We start from the raw sequence: 19,960 nt of genomic DNA on the forward strand, positions 1-19,960 counted from the left end.
TACTGTTTTTTGGTGCAAGTGCTATTTTTAGTTTGGACATCTGCTGCCTCTTTGCTCAGGGTATGCTGGCCGCCATCCCCTCTGATAGGAGGTGTGACTGACGTGGTGCCCAGCGCCTGCACCAGATGCTGAGCAGAGCTTACCCTTTCACTGTGGTTGCTTGCTTTCCCTTCCCTGTGTTCAGGGGCAGGGTCTGCTTCCTTGTTGTTGGAGCAGAGGCCCCAAGATCTGTTTCTTAGCTGTGTTTCTGATCTCAGTACGAGGCAGGCAGGACTGGAGCTCCCCCGACACTTGGGAAGAAAGCACTGCGTATTCCTCCTCTGAAGCCGTTCACATGTGGGTGTCACCTGTGTGAGCTCTCAGACGATCCTGTCGTCTGCTCGACTCTCAGCCCTACGTTATCCATGTGTATGAAGGCAGTCTGCCCAGGGGGCCTCTCAGGCATTGTTTTTCACCAGGCCACCAGTGTAGATAATAGAAGTCAGGTCCCAGGACTGCAGGAATAGTGGATCTGGACCTGCCGTGGGTGTGTGGAGGCAGCTCAGACTCTGGCCCAACTCCCAGGTGCAGTGTGCCCACAGAGTCCACAGCTGCAAAAGCCAGGCCCAGCTCTGCTACAGAGACACTCACCGTCTGCTCAGATGTTCCTCAGGAGCGGAATTTACAGTTGGCAGCAGGGTCCATGCGGCCATGAAGGGAGACTTCAGCTCGCCTTCACTGCACTGTTCCTGGAGCTCATCTGGGGTTTCAGCCCCCGCTCTGCCTGCGCCCCACCCACAGGCCTGTGGTCCCAAAGCCGCCCCAGAGCCTGCCCCGGCTGGAGCCCTTCCGGTGCCCTAGGGAGGCAGGGGGCAGCACGTGGGGACAGAGGCTGCATTGGTGGCCCTGCTGTTTGCGCTTCAGCAATGCTGCTTCACGTCTGTGGCTGTGCGGTCTTCCTCTGTGAGCATTCGGGGTCGTGGCTTCCTCACTCTCCTCCCCGCAGCTCTTTCCCCGCAGCCTACAGCTGTTCCCTCTGCAGGTCTCTTTCTAAACCCCGCAGTGCCAGCCCTCGTCTGCACCAGCAGACAGTGTCTGAGGCTGGGGCGTGCAGCGCTGTGGCACAGACCGTCTGCGCAAGTCTCACTCCGTCCTGCCTGCCACAGCCTGGCTGCTGCGCTCTCCTCCAAGCCCCGAAGCGCCCCTCTGTCCCAGCGCATCTCCCCACCAGTGGGAGGGCATCCCAGATGCGGGAGCCTCTCCTGCCTGCAGTTCCCCACCCAGGCACGCAGGCATCTTCCTTGCCCTGACTCAGTGTCTGAGGTCTTCTGCTAGCGTTCAGCAGGTGCTCTGCGAGACTTCTCCCATTTGGAGATGTATTCTTGATGAGCTGAGGAAAGTTGTACTCCACATCCTCCTAATCCTCCGCCATCTTGACTCCCCCTGTAATTTAATTTAAAATATCTTTAGACATTACGGTGTGAAATATATGTGCGATGGGTTAAGCTACTTTTCAGGGGCACTCAGCCACCCTAATCAGAATTTCACACCCCACAGGAGGTCAGCTCTCATTTAATGAGAAAGGCCAGAGGTTTGTACAAGTATTTTAAACTACCCATATCTCAATTAGCATAATAACTGTTAGAAATGAGTTGCCTGATGAAAGCAGTGCCATGTTAATTAGCATAATGAAACTGGAAATGAGCTCCATTTGTGAGATTCAGAATATCCAAGATAACATGAATTGGCTATGGTACTTTACGGATGCTCTCCACTCAACCCAGGAAAGATGGAGTAAGGATGCAGGGAAACTTGCAGCCTGTGCGTTAGGGATGCTGCTTTGGCTTACTCTCAAAACAAGACTGTCATAAAGCAGATTTCTCTATAGGGAAAATGAAGTCCCACCTCTTAAAAATGGTCAGCAGGCAGACCCCCCATGCTCCTTGTGACTGTCCAGAACCTCTTCTCCCTGCTTTAGCTGCCCCCACTTTTCATGATCACTGGGTGATAGGACAGGAGTTTGGGGGGGGGGTGTCCCTGCCCAATCCAGAGAGAACATATCTCCCTCTGAGGAATTCTAGCAAGTCTCCCCACCCACCTCCATCCTAGACCCAGTTTCACCCTCAGTATCACACAGCATGCCAGATTTTATGCTCTGACACCATACCCCTGCCCTCAAGAGTTTACATTGTAAGTGAGGCTGGAGCCTGGTGATGTAACTGGATGAATTATAGGAGATAAAGTCCACCAGGCCAACTTTCATATGCCTTTGGGCCTTGGACATGTAGCTTTGTGTAGATCAAGAGTTCTCAGTTTTATTCTAAGAGAGCTACAAAACCTCTGGAGAGTTTGAAGAAAAGGAAGGATGGAATTTGATTGATATTAAATGACTCCTGCTTCAGGTTCCCATCTCCAGATTTTTGAACTTCCTGTTTCCTCTACCTAGAATGCTTTTCCTCTAAGACTCTCCTAGGTTAGCTTGTGATTGTCTTTCACATGCAGGCCTGTATGAGAGACCTTCCCTGATACCAAATTTTAGGTATTTATCCAGCCACTTTCTATCACAGAATATTTTTTTAAATATTCTACTTTGAGATTCTTTTTCTTTTTGATGGTTTGCTAATTGATCCATTGATTGTGAGTCTACTCCTAGTAGGAGATAAATTCCAAGAGGATGGGGGAGGCATCTGCTTCTTCCATAGTTCTTTCCTTAGCATCAGGAATACTGCCTTTCACATAGTAGGCACTCAGTCAAGAACTGTTGATCAGATAAATAAAGGTGTTGTTTTCATTTACCCAGACATCATCAAACTGTTAACAAGTGTGTGTGTGTGTGAGACTCAGTCGTGCCCGACTCTTTGCCATCCCATGGACTGCAGCCCAGCAGGCTCCTCTGTCCATGGGATTTTCCAGGCAAGGATACTGGATTGACTTGCCGTTTCCTTCTCCTTGAAACTGTTAACAAGGATGGTCTTCACTCATTCATTTTCTCACTGTGCCTTGAAACACCCGAAGCCGGTTTCCCATCCTCCCCAAGCCCTGAGAGGTGCCCTGCCCGCACGGCGTCTCTCATCCCGCACTGGTGTCTCTCATGGTGCTCCTGCAGAGACAGTCTCTGCTCCCTCCTCACATATTAGCTCACTCAGCGGACTGAAAAAAACCCAGCATGCTTGGACCAGATGCCAGAGATCACCATATTGTTTGATGTGATTCACACAGACTTTAAATTTGAAAAACAAAAAATAGGAGATGGAGACAAGGTGACAGAGTAGAAGGACATGAGCTCCCTTTTTCTTATGGAAACACCAGAATCACAGCTGACTGCTGAACAGCCATCATCCAAGAAATGCGGGAGCCTATCAAAAAACGACATTCTACCTCGAAAGACAAAGGAGCAGCACAAAAGGATGGAAGTGTGGGCACAATCAGGATAACATCAAATACCACACCTATGGCGTGAGTGACCCACAAACTGGAAAACAATTATACCACAGAAGTTTTCCCACCGTAGTGAAAGTTCTGAGCCCCATGTCAGATTCCCCAGCCCGGGGATCCGGCAACAGGAGGAGAAGCCCCCAGAGAACCTGGTGTTGAAAGCCAGTGGCGTCTGATCCTGGCGATCCCACAGGACTGGGGACAACAGAAACCCTGCTCTCGGAGGCTGTACGCCAGGCCCTGTGTGCACCGAGACCCAGGAAAAGAAGCCGCGGCCTCTTAGGAGCCCAGGCCAGGCCCGCCTGCTGGTGCTGAAGGGGCTCCTGAGGAAGCGGGGAGCATCCAGGCTCACTGTGGGGCAAAGACTACGGCAGCAGTAGTTCTGGGGCGTTCTCACCGGCATGATCCCTTCTGAAGGTCACCATGTTCTCATCAAGACCTGGCCCCTCCAGCAACCTGTAGGCTCCAGAGCTGGGACACCTCAGGACGATCAGTCAGCAAGGGTGGAACACAGCAGCCCCCATCACTGGAGACCATGCAACTATACATCAATAAAATGGACAACCTAGATAGAGTAAATGGACAAATTCTTCCAAGTACTGCACAGGAAGAAATAGAAAACATGAACAGACCAATCGTAAGCAGTGAAATTGAAACTGTGATTTAAAAATTCCCAACAAACAAAAATCCAGAATCAGAGAGCTTCACAGGAAAGTTCTATCAAACATTTATAGAAGAGTTAACCCTGACCCATCTGAAAATCTTCCAAAAATATCACAGAGGAAGAAGCACTCCCAACCTCATTCTATGAGGCTACCATCACCCTAACAAAACAAGATAAAGATACCACAAAAAAGAAAATTATAGGCCAATATCACGGCTAAACATAGACATTAAAATCCTCAAGAAAATACTAGCAAACAAAATTCAACAACACAGTAAAGGGATCATACAGCCTGGTCAAGTGGGATTTATCTCAGGTATGCAAAGATTCTTCAATATATTCAAATCAATTACTGTGATACACCACATTAACAAAATGAAGAATAAAAGCTGCATGGCCATCAATAGATCTAGAAAAAGATTTTGAAGAAGTTCAACACCCATTTATGATGAAGAACTCTCTAGAAAGTGACTATAGAGGGAACCTACCTCAACATAATAAAGGCCATATATGACAAACCCACAGCTAACATCATTCTCAATGGTGAAAAACTATTTCCTCTAAGACAAGGAGCAAGAAAAGACAAGGATGTCCATCCTTGCCACCTTTGTTAAACATACTTTTGGAAGTTCTAGTCATGGCTATCAGAGAAGAAAAGGAAATAAAAGGAATCCAAATTGGAAAAGAAGTAAAACTGTCACTGTCTGCAGATGACATGCTACTGTACATAGAAGTATAGAAAGAGTATCTGAAAGTATCTGAAAGAGATGGGAATACCAGACCACCTGACCTGCCTCTTGAGAAACCTGTATGCAGATCAGGAAGCAACAGTTAGAACTGTACATGGAACAACAGACTGGTTCCAAATAGGAAAAGGAGTACATCAAAGCTGTATATTGTCACCCTGCTTATTTAACTTATATGCAGAGTACATCAGGAGAAATGCTGGGTTGGATGAAGCACAAGCTGGAATCAAGATTGCTAGGAGAAATATCAATAACCTCAGATATGCAGATGACACCACCCTTATGGAAGAAAACAAAGAACTACAGAGCCTCTTGATGAAAGTGAAAGAGGAGAGTGAAAAAGTTGGCTTAAAGGTCAACATTCAGAAAACTAGGGTCATGGCATCCGGCCCCATCACTTCATGGCAAACAGATGGGGAAACAGTGGCTGACTTTATTTTGGGGGGCTTCAAAATCACTGCAGATGGTGACTGCAGCCATGAAACCAAAAGACGCTTACTGCTTGGAAGGAAAGTTATGACCAACCTAGACAGCATATTAAAATGCAGAGACATTACTTTGCCAACAAAGCTCCATCTAGTCAAGGCTATGGTTTTTCCAGTAGTCATGTATGGATGTGAGAGTTGGACTATAAAGAAAGCTGAGTGCCAAAGAATTGATGCTTTTGAACTGTGGTGGTGGAGAAGACTCTTGAGAGTCCCTTGGACTGCAAGGAGATCCAACCAGTCCATTCTAAAGGAGATCAGTCCTGAGTGTTCATTGGAAGGACTGATGCTGAAGCTGAAACTCCAATCCTTTGGCCACCTGATGCGAAGAGCTGACTCATTTGAAAAGACCCTGATGCTGGGGAAAGATTGAGAGCAGGAGGAGAAGAGGACAACAGAGGATGAGATGGCTGGATGGTATTAACCTATTCTCATAAAACCATAAGATGCTGCTGAAAGAAATCAAAGATGACACAGATGAAAAGATATACTATATTCTTGGATTGGAAAATCAATATTGTGAAGTGATTATACTACTCAAAACAATCTATAGATACCATGCAATACCTATGGCATTTTTTTTTCAGAAGAACAGAACAAACAAACAAACAAAAAGTCAAAATTTGAATGAAGACAAAAGACCCAAAGAGCCAAGACAATGTTGAAGAAGAAAAATGGAGCCAGAAGGAACAGTCTCCCAGACTTCAGATGATACTATAAAGCTACGGTCATCAAAATAGTATGGTAGTGGGGCAAAAATAGAAATATAGATGAATGGAACAGGAGAGCAAGTCAAGATAAATCCACATACCTATGATCAACTAATCTGTGATAAAGGAGGCAAGAAACACACAATTGAGAAAAGACAGTCTCTTCAGTAACTGGTGCTGGGAAAACTGGGCAATTACATGTAAAAGAATGAAATTAGAACACTCTCTATGCCAAAAATAAACTAAAAATAGATTAAGACCTAAATGTAAGGCTAGACAGTATGAAACTCTTAGAGGAAAACAGGAAAAACACTCTCTGACGTACATTTCAGCAATATCTTTTTTGATAGACCTCCTAGAGTAATGAAAATATAAACAGAAATAATTTTAAAATAATTAATTAAACTTAAAAGCTTTGTATAGCAAAGGAAACCATAAGCAAAATGAAAAGATAATCCACAGAATGGGATAAAATCTTTCCAAATGAAGCAGCTGACAAGGGGTTAATCTCCAAAATATACAAACACCTCATGGAGCTCAATATCAAAAAAGCAAACAAACCAATCAAAAAATGGGCAGAAGACCTGAAAAATAAAATTTCTTCAGAAAAGATAAACAGATGGCTAGAAAGCACATGAAAACATACTTAACATCACTATCAGAAAGATGTGAATCAAAACTACAATGAGATATCACCTCCCCCTAATCAGAAAGACCATCATCAAAAAACTACAAACAAATGCTGGAGAGGTTATGGAGAAAAGAGAGCCCTCCTACACTGCTGGTGGGAATGTAAATAGGTACAACCACTATGGAAAACAGTACAGAGGTTCCTCAAAAGAAACTAAAAGTTGCCATATGATCCGGAATCCCACTTATGGGCATATGTCTTGCAAAAACCATATTTCAAAAAGATACAAGCAACCCAATATTCATTGTTGCACTATTTACAATAGCCAAGACATCAAAGCAACCTCAACATTCATTGACAGAAAAGAGGATAAAGGAGATGTGGTTCATATAGACAATAATATTACTCAGCCAAAAAATGAATGAAATAAATCCTTTTGCAGCTGCATGCATGGACCTAGAGATTGTCTTACTGAGTAAAGTCAGACTGAGAAAGACAAATATTTTATATCACTTATTTGTGGAATCTTAAAAATGGTACACATTAACTAAATAGAAATAGAGTCACATATGTAGAAAAGAAACCTATGGTTACAAGGGGGTTAGAGGAGGAGGGATAAATTGGGAGATTGGGATCAACATATACACACTATTGCATATAAGATAATTAATAGGGACCCTACTGGAGCACAGGAAAATCTACTCAGTACTCTCTAATGGCATATATGGGAAAAGAATCTGAAAAAGAGTGAGCATATGTTTACATATAACCGATTGACTTTGTTGTACACCTGCAACTAACAAGTATAAATCAACTATACTCCAATAAAAAGTTTAAAAAAAAAACTACAGACAACACAACAGAAGGTTATAGGACAAAAGTTTGAGAAATGTTAATAATGTGCATGTGAACAAAAAGGTTATATTTGGAATCATGGGTCAGCAGAATTTTAATATTCCAAATTCCACTTTTCAAGCTAAAAAAACATTACCTCCTATTTTGTTGTCCCATTTTTGTTTTTGTTTTTGTTTTCTCTTATTGTTCAAAGGGGATAGTAATGCAAGAGGCTGGTTACTCTTTACCCAAACCAGGAAAATGATACCTGTGCTTTCTTTTGGATGTTCTTTGGAAATTCCAGTTTCTGCTCAGTTTTTCCCAGTTTTTCTTCTTCTTTGTGTACTTAGAAAATTTTTTTAAAAAACTAGGACTTGAAAAGTATGAGTCTGCAAGCAAAGCTATATTCTAATATACAAAATCAGAAGTCCTTAAAATTCCATCTTTTCCATTTACCAATTTTTATTCAAGGGGCCTCCCTTAAATCTTTAAAGTGAGAGATTACATCAGTGTTCTTCAGAAAATATAAGGCAGGTCTCATAGCTGAGGGAAGACTGACCCCCCTTCCCTGAATTTGGGGTGTGGGCTTCTGGTAACTCAGACTGTAAAGAACCCGCCTAACAATGCAGGGGACGTTAAGAGATGTGGGTTTGATCCCTGGGTCAGGAAGATCCCCTGGAGAAGGGAATGCCTCCCAATTCCAGTATTCGTGCCTGGAGAATCCCATGGACAGAGGAGCCTGGCAGGCTACAGCCCATGGGGCTGCAAAGAATCAGACACGACTGAGGTCCTAAGCACAGCACAGCGCAACCTCACTCCTGTCTACCTTCCTTGTCCTAATGAAGTGTGAAAGTGCACGTTTACATAGCGCTTGTGTCATGCACTGGCATTCATAAATCAGGAGCAAGAACATTTTAAGTTGGATAGTGAGACTATTTAAAAATTAAAATAAGTTGCACTGTAAAAAGAGGAATATGTGTGACTGAGAGCATTATGAAAACACAAATAAAATGTATCATTAGTCACAATCTTAACAGACATGTGTGGATAGTAATCAAGGGCATATAATTTGCTGATTACTCTACCGACCATGTATAGACAATTGGTGTTATGACAGTTCTTTTAGAGAAGACTTGAAAAATTACAAAGCCCTAGCAATACTAGGGTTGAGACAGAAGCTTTCTAAGGTCCGTGTGAAGGTAGGGAGACTGACCACACTTTAAGATCACAGAGTCAGTCTGAATGCTCTCATCTTCCATCCTCCCCACCCCCGCTTCCCCCCAAAAAGCAGAGTGAATACATTAAAAGGTAGTAAAAACTAGTAAATCATCATCTTAGAATTGTAGACTTTTAGGCTAGAAGAAGCCTTAAAATGATCTAATCATGCCATATTCACCAACGTCATTCCTGACAGATTAACTTCACAGATTTTCACGTGAAAAGACGAATTCTGTGATCCACACTATTCTCCCACTACCTGATTACCCTTAGTAAACTAAACATGCAGTTAGGTTATCAACGAAGAAAGGCATCAATAGGAAAAAAAATGTTTTTGAAAACATGTGATCTTTTACATTAGTATCAAAATAATTATACTGACCAAAAAAATTCTCTTACAGTTTTTTAATAATTTTTTAAAGCATTCCAAAGGAGACCAGAACATACTGCAGTCTTTCAGGAAGTAAGTATCCATTGGCCCTGTAGGGGGTCATGTCCGTTAGTATATTAATAGCTTTGAAGACAGCTACAATTTAACAAACACAGAACTAAGGTTAGAGCAGTGTTTCTCTCAGCACCGCTTTTGACCACCCTCTCCACCGCAACTCCAGGAAAGAGAAAGTACATCGCAGGCAGATTCTTCACCAGCTGAGCTACCAGGGGAGCCCAGGAGTGAATTTAGTTCTATTAAATAGCAACAGACTATTAAATAGTCTTCCATTCAGACTTCAGCAAGCCACCATGGAGATGTAAAGTACAACCATTTATTTCCTCTCATTTGTTTTCATGTAGCAACAAGACCACTTGAAGGATGAAGCAAGTGATGGGAGGAGGCTATTGGAAGCATTTGTGTAAGGTTATAAAACTTGAAAGTAGCTCCAATATGACCCAACAATCCCACTCCTGGGCATATACCCAGAGAAAACCACAACTCAAAAAGATACATGCACCCCCAATATTCATTGCAGCACTATTTACAACAGCCAAGACACAGAAGCAACCTAGATGTCCATGAATAGATAAAGAGGATTAATGATACATATATACAATAGAATATTAATCAGCCATAAAGAGGAAGAAAATTGAGTCAGTTGTACTGACGTGAATGAACCTAGAGTCTGTCATACAGAGTGAAGTAAGTCAGGAAGAAAAGAATATCATATATTAACGTGTATATGTACAAGACTCTTGAGAGTCCCTTGGACTGCAAGGAGATCAAACCAGTCCATCCTAAAAGAGATCGAAGGACTGATGCTGAAGCTGAAGCTCCAATACTTTGGTCACCTTATGTGAAGAACTGACTCATTGGAAAAGACCCTGATGCTGGGAAAGATTGAAGGCAGGAGAAGGGGACGACAGAGGATGAGATGGTTGGATGGCATCACTGACTCAATGGACATGAGTTTAAGCAAACTCCGGGAGTTGGTGATGGACAAGGAAGCCTGGCGTGCTGCGGTCCATGGGGTCGCAGAGCCGGACACGCCTGAGGGACGGGACTGAACGTGTATATGTGGGATCTAGAGGTGCTTCCCCTGTGACTCAGCGGTAAGCATCTGGCTCCAACGCAGGAAGTGCCGGTGCGATCCCTGGGTCAGGAAGATCCCCTGGAAGAGGGCTTGGTATCCCAGTTCCGTTTTCTTGCCTGAAGAATCCCATGGACAGAGGATAACCCTGGCAGACTACAGTCTGTAGGGTCACACAGAGTCAGACACAACTGAAGTGATTTAGCACGCATGTATGGAATCGAGAAAAACGGTACTAATGAACCTATTTGTGGGGCAGAAATAGAGACGAAGATGAAGATAATGGATTTGCGGACAGAGCGGGGAAAGGAAGGAGAGGGGAAGGCGAATTGAGAGAGTAGCACTGATACATACACACTACAGTGTATAAAAGAGACAGCTCGTGGGAAGCTGCCGTAAGCACGGGGAGCTCAGCTCAGGGCTCTGTGATGACCCCGAGGCTGGGGTGGAGGTGGTGGGAGGGGCCCCGGAGGGAGGGGATGTATGTACACACACAGCTGAGTCACTCTTCTGTATAGCAGAAATTAGCATAACATTGTAAAGCCATTATCCTCCAATAACAAAGAAGGAAGGAAGCTGCAGCCTCACTCACACACACAGGGACGCCTGGAGGGCAGCCCACCAGACACACGCGCAGTGAGGGGTTCTGCGCCATGCAGCCCGCTGACTGAAAGCGCTCCCTGAACAGGTCTGATGCGGACTCTCGCCGTGTTAGGCGTTTCCTGCTCAATGCGCAGTGATACCAGGGCGGAAGATGGAGATGGGAACAAAAAATAGACCTAAAAGCAAACACAAAAACACACACCAAGTGTGGTTCCCATAACAAGACAGAGTTTTAGAAGTAAATGGAATGAGAATATACTTTGCAAAGGTATATATAGAGAGATCAAATAAACTCCATGGTTCCCATGGTTCCCAGGATGACGACGGAAATTTCCCTTACTGTTGCTGCTATTATGACAATTTTGATGGCTTTCATTCTAAAAAGAAATGCCACTTTCTTTCATAACACAGAAAAATAAATGTACTTCTAGAGACTTAAACTCTGGTTAACAGTGGAAATAATCTATCAACAAGCTGCTTTCCTTATATGATTCTAGGAACAAGTTAGGCAGGTTTCTAACAGCCACAGCTGAGTCATATGAGGGCTTTTGGCAGACTAGAAAAAGAAGCCCTCTGGGTCATCCCAGGCTAAGTCTCATCTAGTTCAAAGCATCATTGAGGGCTTTTTGTGAATTTGAGTAAGGGCCACATGCTCAGGGCAAATGCAGCCCTGCTCCGGAGTGCACAGCTTGGGGAACAGACTGTGGGCTGGAATTAGCCCCGAGGTTCTCCTGCATCCCTGCATCCTGTGCGGCAAAACACCTGGACACCGCTACACAGCAACTCTGAGCTTTCTTCATCAAAGCAAGCAACTGGGCATCAGAAGAACCCACAGAGCACCGAGGGAAGGCGCTTTCATGAAACAGGACCTAAAGAAAGTTCTGAAGAATCTTTATTTGTAAACGATACCCCTGAAATTCTTGAACCAAATTCTCACCTGTGGGTGGGAGAGATAGGAGTAAAGATCAACCCACTGTTAGCTCAGCCCTGCCATATAGATGGGGCAGAAGCAGAAAGCATTATGTGAGCTGGGCTGGCGAAATGGCATTTGTCTATTTAAACACCTATGATGTGCATATCAGTCTCCCAGCCTCCTGCAGAGTAAAACACAGAAGTAAAATAGAGTTCCTCCTCTCAAGATTTCAACACCTTGTTGAGATAGAGGAGCAAGGAAGAAGAGAAGAAACTGGAGCGTGAACAAAGCTTCACTGCTCTCTTACCTGTCTTCAGTAATAAGCCTTCGGCTCGTGTGGATACACTTGGTGAGCTCTGTTTGATAACACACAATACACTGCTGCTGATGTAAGCTCTTATTCATGGGACTGGATACACGACAAGTTACTACTGGATAGCACAGGGAGCTGTATTCAGTATCCTGTGATAAACCATAATGTGAAAGAATATTTTAAAATGTATACATTCATATATAACTGAATCACTTTGCTGGACAGCAGAAATTAACACTACATTGTAAACCAACCACACGTCAATTGAAAAAAAATTCTGTATCCTGGATATATAACAGGGAGTCATAGATATATTGCCTGAGTTTGTGATGGATCTCATCAGAGTTCTGGAAGGACAGAATTACTCAAGGGATTTCTTAGGGAGCTAAAACATAAGCCACATATTGAAGAATACATTCCATGAACATAGGAAATATCACCTGTCTAGATATATTTGTATATTTAAAACTTTGCAGTTAAGAGATATTCTTGATCTATTGGCCAAGATATTTAATATGAACAAGCTGCAAACACATATTAGTATGAAAGGGGCAGAATTTGACATGCTTCTAAGCCCAGTGTGTCCTGACAACTTCCTTGATGACTATTCCATTGAGAGAGCTTGGTAGCTTTTAAAGAACGCTCACCGGAAAAGGTCACAGAAGGGGATTTCAGAGTTGCTTTGGTGTAATGACCACTCCTCCTCCATTGTTTTCACAGACCATAAACAAGACTGAAGAATGTCCGTCTGAAACTCTGCCTTGAATGAAGAAACTTCATTAAACAAGAAGTTGGCTTCCAGTTTTGCACAGGCGGTGGAATGCTGTTTTGTTTGTTTGTTTGTTTTTTTAATTTTCTACTTTACCCAATGAAAACAACGTGTTTTTACGTGCTGTGCAAATGGTTCCTTCATGTGGTCTGACAGTTTATTTTTGCATCATTTTTTTAATTAAAGAAAACAATCCCAGAAGAGGACAACTACTACAAACAGATAAAGCAAAACATGGAAGGTTGACATTCATGTGGAAGAACAATTGAATTCAGAATTTATCTGAAGGTGTAGATAGATTGATTTTTTTTTTTTTTAAAACAGGAAATCTGATGTCAAGAGGTGGGCAAGCAGAAATGGAAACAAATTGTCTTCCTCAGTAATTAAGCTACTCTTTCTTTTTCCCTTCTTGTTTAAATCTAGTGGGTTGGGTTTTTTTTTATTTTATTTTTTTCTTAGAAATATTTAGGTAAGGTTTATCTTGAATCTTAATTGCCTTAATTTTAAGGACGTCAAAGGCTCTCGAGGCAAGCTGTCAACGTCTTGTTAAAACCAAGAAAGAATTGAAATATTGTACCGGTTTTCACCGGTACTGAAGTTTAAGACTATGAGTTTTTAGGGTGGAAAAAAAAAAAACTGTACAGTTTTAAAGAAAATGTTTTTCTTCATTTGAAGAAAATTTGCTTATGATAAAAGAAACCATGGCAACTGCAAGAATTGGGGAAATGCTGGGACTTCTCATGAACTTTGTCTTAAGTGTTGAATCGTTCTAGAAGGCTAAAACATTTTAAGGTAAAGTTATTAATGTTGGTTTAAAAACAACTGCATTAGAAATAATGCGTGTTTGGGGGGCAGAATGCAGATTTTTTTAATTTCCAAAGCGTGATCGCTGGCAAAATCATTAGTGCTTTTTATCTGCAGTCTTTTTTATGAGCTTTACAAACTTTTTAGTCAGCTTTGCTTGTCACATTGCAAAATCTAGCTTAAGAGCATTAAAAAAAAAAAAAACTTAAGTAGATAGGAGCTTATTGTCAAAAAGTGCAAAAAAGAAAAAAACTACAAAAAAAAAATAACAAAAAAAGCAATAGATAGAGAAATTGTTGACAATTTCTGTAGTCTTTCCTAGTTGTGATCAAATTCAGCCTATGGATGGCCTGTTTTATACCAAAGATGAAGTGGCACCCTGTTGCAGTCCAGAAGATAAGAGGTTGCTTTTCTTTTCTTCTCTTTTCTTTTTTAAAATTTTATTTGACCTACATGGCCGGACCAGTTCTTACTTTGTTTGTTTAAACTACCTTCCACTGGTGTTTTACATACTGCAAAAAAAAAAAAAAAAAAACATTGTTTTTGTTTTAAATGTATATTTGTGGATAGTAGAAGCTTGTTCCTGTGGTCAGCAGTAGTAGCGCCAAGAGCTCTGGATCCCAACCAATAGAGCCAAGTGGCTTTAAGTCCCACGTGCTTTTCTGGTTCTCTCCTAGTGCTCTTGAGTTATGACGTCTGTATCGATGGCCACCAATGAGCTAACACACTTGTTTAACAGGTTGAAATTTCATTATGTGAATTTTGGACTCAAGATACTTCCTGAACTGGTCTGAAAGATCACTTGTTGAAAAACCTCAGTGATGCTCTGTTGAGTGGTGAGTGGTCTCCTGAAAAGGCCTTGCACGGTATTTGTAACAATAGCCTTCCTTCTAAACTCCTGCACCTCTAGATTTTGTCTTCTTGCCTCAGTCTTTGTCATCATCTACCATGAATAGCCACCTTGACTCTGCAGTTGGGGAGGGGATATCTTTTTTTTTTTTTTTTTTTGCCTCATTTCATTGTATTTTCATATCCTGGTATTGTCAGAAGAAAGACAAGACGACTTTTTAATTTCAGTTTAACTCTCTGAGGCAAATAGGACCACTAAGATTGAGGATTCTATTAGTGGAATTCAGGTAAGCTTTTAATGCTAGTTGACAATCAAGAAATTGTATGATTTATATGAATAAGAACCCAAATAATTAGATTTGATCAATTTTTAAAGCCAAAGGAGATATATATTACATTGAGAATGATGCAAAACTTTGTCTAAAATGAATTAAATTGACTTACCAAACACCTCTGCATATTTGACTCATAAAATCTATGTTCAACCTGTACAGTTTTACCTGAAATGAAGGACAGTGGAACTCTGTTAATTGAACCATGCACTAGAATGGCTTTCTAATGGCTTATTAGAATCAATAGTTGAAACTCTTTTCACAAAGTCACAGGAACCTGTCTTAGTCCAGAAGGAAGAGGCACTGTAAAAGAAAACAGGGTAGGCATTTAAAAACAAATATATTAAAAGGTAAATCATATTCCCATTACGTCAACATGAATAATGAGTTTGACTCATAAAATTCATCAACATTCTACTATGTTTGATCTATAAACAAAGGTCTAGTGTTAAAATATACCTCTCTTATTTGAAAATCCCATGAATTGAAAGCTCTTATCTAGAGAGTGATTCCATATCTTTGTGGTCCAATTAGAGGCAAAAATATAGCCAAGGCAGTGTAGCATGTGCTACAAAAAAATTCCAACTGGTGATAGCCATCCCTATGGTTTCCCATGCTTTAGAGAGAATACTAAACTTACGTTTCGTTTTGTTCCATTCTTCAGCCTCTCGTGTATTTTAAGGATGGCATTTTCTCTTTGAGAAATGGGCCCCCGAGTCACAGGGGGATGAGCAAACCTGGATAGGAACTGTGCTTTCTGCTTCTCTTTTTCAGTCTCTGAACTCTGTGTATAAACAAGGATTATCCTGGGCATAATTCATTTGAATATGAAATCAACATACTTTGTCTTCTGTAAAAAAAAAAAAAAAAATCAATCAAAATGTAATGTGATACTAAGAAAGTCTCATTTCCATAATCAACAATGAGGCTAAGAGGTAGCTACCATGTGGCTGATGAATGTGCCTAGGTAACTTCCTGTTTCTATTCAAAACTACTGCTTTATTTATACATTCAGCAACATTTTTTTCCAACTATAAAATTTCAGTAATATCAATTTTTTAAGCCACTTCAGGCAAAAGAAAATGACTTGCCATTTTATGTGTCCATCTGTGCTTTATGTTTGGACTTTTTTTATATTATGCCATACTATAATATCTTATTTTAAATCAAAAAGAAGGAAAAAGTGGCACATGTTCAAATTTGCATATATCATCTCTAAAATTTATCACCTAAAAATTATTTTTAAGAGTCAAGCCTGGGAAAAAAATAAATACATCAATAGGTAGGCAGCATTACATTGTATGAAAAGTAAAACAAACCAAAACATGTGTTCAGTACACACTGCCATCAGAATCCTAATTTAATCAACAGTACAGGTCATGGAGATTTTAACCCAACTTAGGATTACAATCATTTTTTAAAGTATTCTGCTTCACTATACTTCAAGCATTTACTCAGATTTTCAATTTTTCCTCTCATGTGCAATTGCCAAGACTTAGCTTAAGTGTCAGTAAGCAAAGTAAAACCACAATCCAAATAGGATAAACATTATTTCCTCCAAACTCTGGTCCACGGTCAGTGGAGAGCGGGTATTCTTTTAATAAGGAGGAGGTGTTGCCAAGGAAGTCTGCACGGTGACTGGGAACTCCTCAGAGCAGGACCACATCTTCTGAAGTCATCAGGGACCATAGGTAACACTTGCAGGGTGGAAGACTGTCCTTCAACACGGGCATGTCTTAAATATTGCAAGTTACATTCTATGCTATCAACAATAAAACCTTTGACCCAGCTGTGGTTTGGTCAGGGTTAGTTTGTTTCCCTGGTAGTTTCGACCCCTCAAATGTCGTGCCATGCTTCACCACTTGAATCAACTCTCCTGTGACCTTAACAGATCTGCTGCATTTGAGAACATATATAACGCACTTCCACCCCCTCTTAATGAAAAACTGCATGATGTTAAAAGCGCCCATATCAGAGATGGAAAGCCCTAGGAGAATCCCAGATAGAAGGTTCACAAACCTACAGAATCCATTAACTGCTTGAAAAACTTTTATAATCATTTTCAATCTATGGATAAGAAAAGTACTTAGTTTTTCTAACTCTATTTGAGTAATTGGGGTGTCTATTTTATGCATATGGGCTTCCCAGGTAGCCCCAGTGGTAAAGAACCTGCCTGCCAATGCAGGTAGACATAAGAGATACAGGTTTGATCCCTGGGTTACAAAGATCCCCTGGAGGAGGGCACAGCAACACACTCCAGGATTCCTGCCTAGAGAATCTCATGGACAGAGGACCCTGGTAGGTGACAGTCCATAGGGCCACTCAGAGTCAGCATGACTGAAGCGACTTAGCGTGTGCGCACATGCATGCACACATACACACACCCCCGATGTCTTTCACAGTGGCCTACAATTCCCATTAATGAAAGCTGAGATCTTATGAGGACCTTTGCAGTCTTCTTTATGCTTGAGGAAAAGTTTCAAGGGACTGTCTCGACAGATGATGCTCTAAGTAGGACTGAAAAGACACTTGACAATTCAGTCTCATTCTTAATTTGAGTGCAGGAACCACTGCAAGATGAGCTGCTAAGCAGGGAGACATTTTTAAGAGGGTTTCCGTGATAAACGTTTTTATATGATATGAAATCAAATGAAAGGATATTTATATAGGTATATAAAGACATGCAGCACATTGGAGGAACCACACTTCATAGTCAAATTTAAACATGTCATAGAACCCTGATCTCTATTACTTTGTCCTCAGTAAAAGAGTAAGAATGGAATTTTGTTTTTCATGTAATTGAAAAACATGACTGGCAGGTTTCAAAATTCTGAGTTTGCTGGGACTGACAGCCCCTCATTCCAATTTAAGGGACTGACAGGGTTGACACCCTTCCCATGACAGATTAATAATGAGATTTCAGTAATGAATCCATTTGTCTTGCAAATGACACCTACCATGGCATTGGAAGACAGCCGAGTCTAACTCAAATTGACCATTTCTTACCAAATACTCTGAAACATGAAGCTGGTCCCTTAATCCAAGTGTTCTTGGTCATGGCTGTCCCTTGTGGGATACAGAGAGTTCAGGGAAGTACAGAAGCTGGGAACAAAATCCCTGAGTGGCCCAAACAGTCTTTTTTGATGTAAGGCAGGGAAGCTCAGCCCAGATTGGTGATTTCTGGTTTTTTTTACCCCCAACATATATGCTCACTGTCACATAAAAAAAGGATGGATAGCTTCTCCATGTTTATGTCTTTGTATTTCTGGGAGGGAAAACAATGATTTTAGAATAGCACTGTCTCTGCGGCAGTTCTAAAGCTGAAGCAGGGTGAGGCGGGTCTTGGAGTCGCAGGAAGAACCACTAGGCCACTGGGTCTACAACTTCAATCCATTGTATTCCCTCCAGTTAGTGACTGCCCTTAAGCCCCGGTCCTGCAGAAACATAATCACTCCCAGTTTTTGAAGGGCTAATCATTTACTTTTGTGCACCTTGTTTATCTTCTCTTTTCAACTAAAGACTTCTCTTTCCTTCTATTAGAATTTCACCCTGAGGATGGAAAACAAAAAACATTTGGAAATAAAATTCAAATCTATTTTGTTTCTTGTTAAGGATCGATTTATTGAAGCAGTTTGAAATCATTGGTAAAATAAATGTCAGTGCATTATATACTGTGAGTTTTTAATATCCATAATGTCCCTTTCCCATCCACTGCAAACAACTGCAAGTTGGCTATATGCTTGCAGAACATAAACGAAAAAAGTATAGCAAAGAATTTGGCTTTCCTCAAATGAAATCTATTTTGATTTTGTTCACTTGAAATTTGAACCAGTAGAACAGGTCAACTCAAAATTGAGTTTGGGGAATATAGTAATAGCTCTTGGTTAAATATGCACTTTTATCCCCATCTTAAATCTTTGACCAAAAAATTGCATTGTTTTATAATTTTTTGACTTTGTGTTACTTCATTAAGGCTGAATGACCTTGAGATTCTGTTGGATTTTGTAAAAAAAAAAAAAATTATTTCAAATTTAAACAGTATCCACAGTGTAATTCAGTGTTATGCTGTGTATTGTTAACCCTCTAATCTTATTAAGAAGGATGCTCTCTCCTCCTCCCCGAAATAGCTGATTTCCTCATTTGTGAAACAGGAGTTATTCCATGTTTCAAAAACAGGAAAAATATTTCACAGAGATACTTGAAAAACTTTTCTCCATTCTGGGAATTAATGCTTCCATTTATTTAAAAAGAAGAAGAATGTAATTGGAATCTTAATTTAAAAAATATATATGTGAAAGTGTACTTGCTATGAAATACTCAGTTTCTAAAAAGGAAGAAAAAGGGACACAGCTTCTTTTAAAACTGTTGTTTCAGGCCATATCTGATGTCATAGAACTTCTGAAACATCATTCAATTCTGGATTTTATTTAAGAGCATTTTGTACTGCTGTCTTTGACTGTCATGGAAAATTCTGTAATTGAACAGTGTTTCTGGTTTTATTTTTAACTTTCTCATCTGTACCACAGTCAAATTAGCTACCATTTTCCCCGTTCCTTGAGCTTTCTGTAGATCAGTGGATGTTAGGTTTAAACTTCTGTTTTCTTTGATGAAGCTTTCAATAAAAAATGAAAATAAAATCAACCAAGCAGGGTTGTTGTGTTTTTCTTCAAGCTTAGTGGAAGGAACAGTGTCTATATTTAATTGGCTTCCTACAAAATTTATCAAAAAAAAGAACCCTCCCTGGTAACAAAATGTGAGAGAAGAGGGACCACTGTGCTCATGCAAAGGAGCCTGTTTAGGAGTTTTGGGGGTGTGGACCACTTAGGTCTCCCTGGGACTTCATACATTCTTTCTCATTTTTATGCATAAGAATTCAGAGATCATCAGCTTCTAAATCTAACATACGCCCATCATCTACCAATAATGCTTTCTTTAAAGGGATGCTGACAAAGAGAACGTTTAGCTGCAGTCCAAAATTAGTAAAGTGAAAAGTAATATATCTCAGACTTAATCTCACAGGGTTTTATTATTTCTGGATTTTTTTATAAAGGGGCATCATTTTCAATACTAATGAAAATGTCTCTCAGCTATCAAAAGGCCATCTTTTTGTTTAAATCCTTGGAAACAGAGGGAGCAGTCTTCTCCCCCAGGT

At 40.9% G+C, this 19,960-nt stretch overlaps 1 protein-coding gene and 2 long non-coding RNA genes across 10 annotated transcripts in view; 1 reads left to right on the plus strand and 2 right to left on the minus strand.

The window, feature by feature from the left end:
• The window catches only part of RBMS3 (RNA binding motif single stranded interacting protein 3), a 1,032,337-nt gene extending 1,012,888 nt beyond the window's left edge, over positions 1–19,449 (plus strand). For 4 of the 8 annotated variants that reach the window (XM_043885913.1, XM_043885918.1, XM_043885923.1 and 1 more), the window contains one exon: positions 12,775–19,449. In XM_043885913.1, the coding sequence (XP_043741848.1) occupies positions 12,775–12,781 (7 nt within the window). In that variant the 3' untranslated portion in view covers positions 12,782–19,449. Of the gene's footprint in view, positions 1–9,103; positions 9,138–12,774 lie in introns of those variants that run through there. The other 4 variants (XM_043885916.1, XM_043885922.1, XM_043885917.1 and 1 more) reach the window with 1 other exon arrangement.
• Positions 1,285–12,801, minus strand: LOC122682793. Its single transcript, XR_006337523.1, has 3 exons — positions 12,702–12,801; positions 12,049–12,203; positions 1,285–1,422 (listed from the first exon to the last, which is right to left on the minus strand). It is a non-coding gene; the product is annotated as an uncharacterized LOC122682793 (long non-coding RNA).
• LOC122682792 overlaps positions 15,536–19,960 on the minus strand; it is a 163,098-nt gene continuing 158,673 nt past the window's right edge. The window contains exon 3 of the long non-coding RNA XR_006337522.1: positions 15,536–15,658. This is a non-coding gene — a long non-coding RNA (uncharacterized LOC122682792). The remainder of the gene's footprint in view (positions 15,659–19,960) is intronic.

The sequence above is a fragment of the Cervus elaphus genome, chromosome 24 (assembly GCF_910594005.1).
Source record: "Cervus elaphus chromosome 24, mCerEla1.1, whole genome shotgun sequence".
NCBI classification, from domain to species: Eukaryota; Metazoa; Chordata; class Mammalia; order Artiodactyla; family Cervidae; genus Cervus; species Cervus elaphus.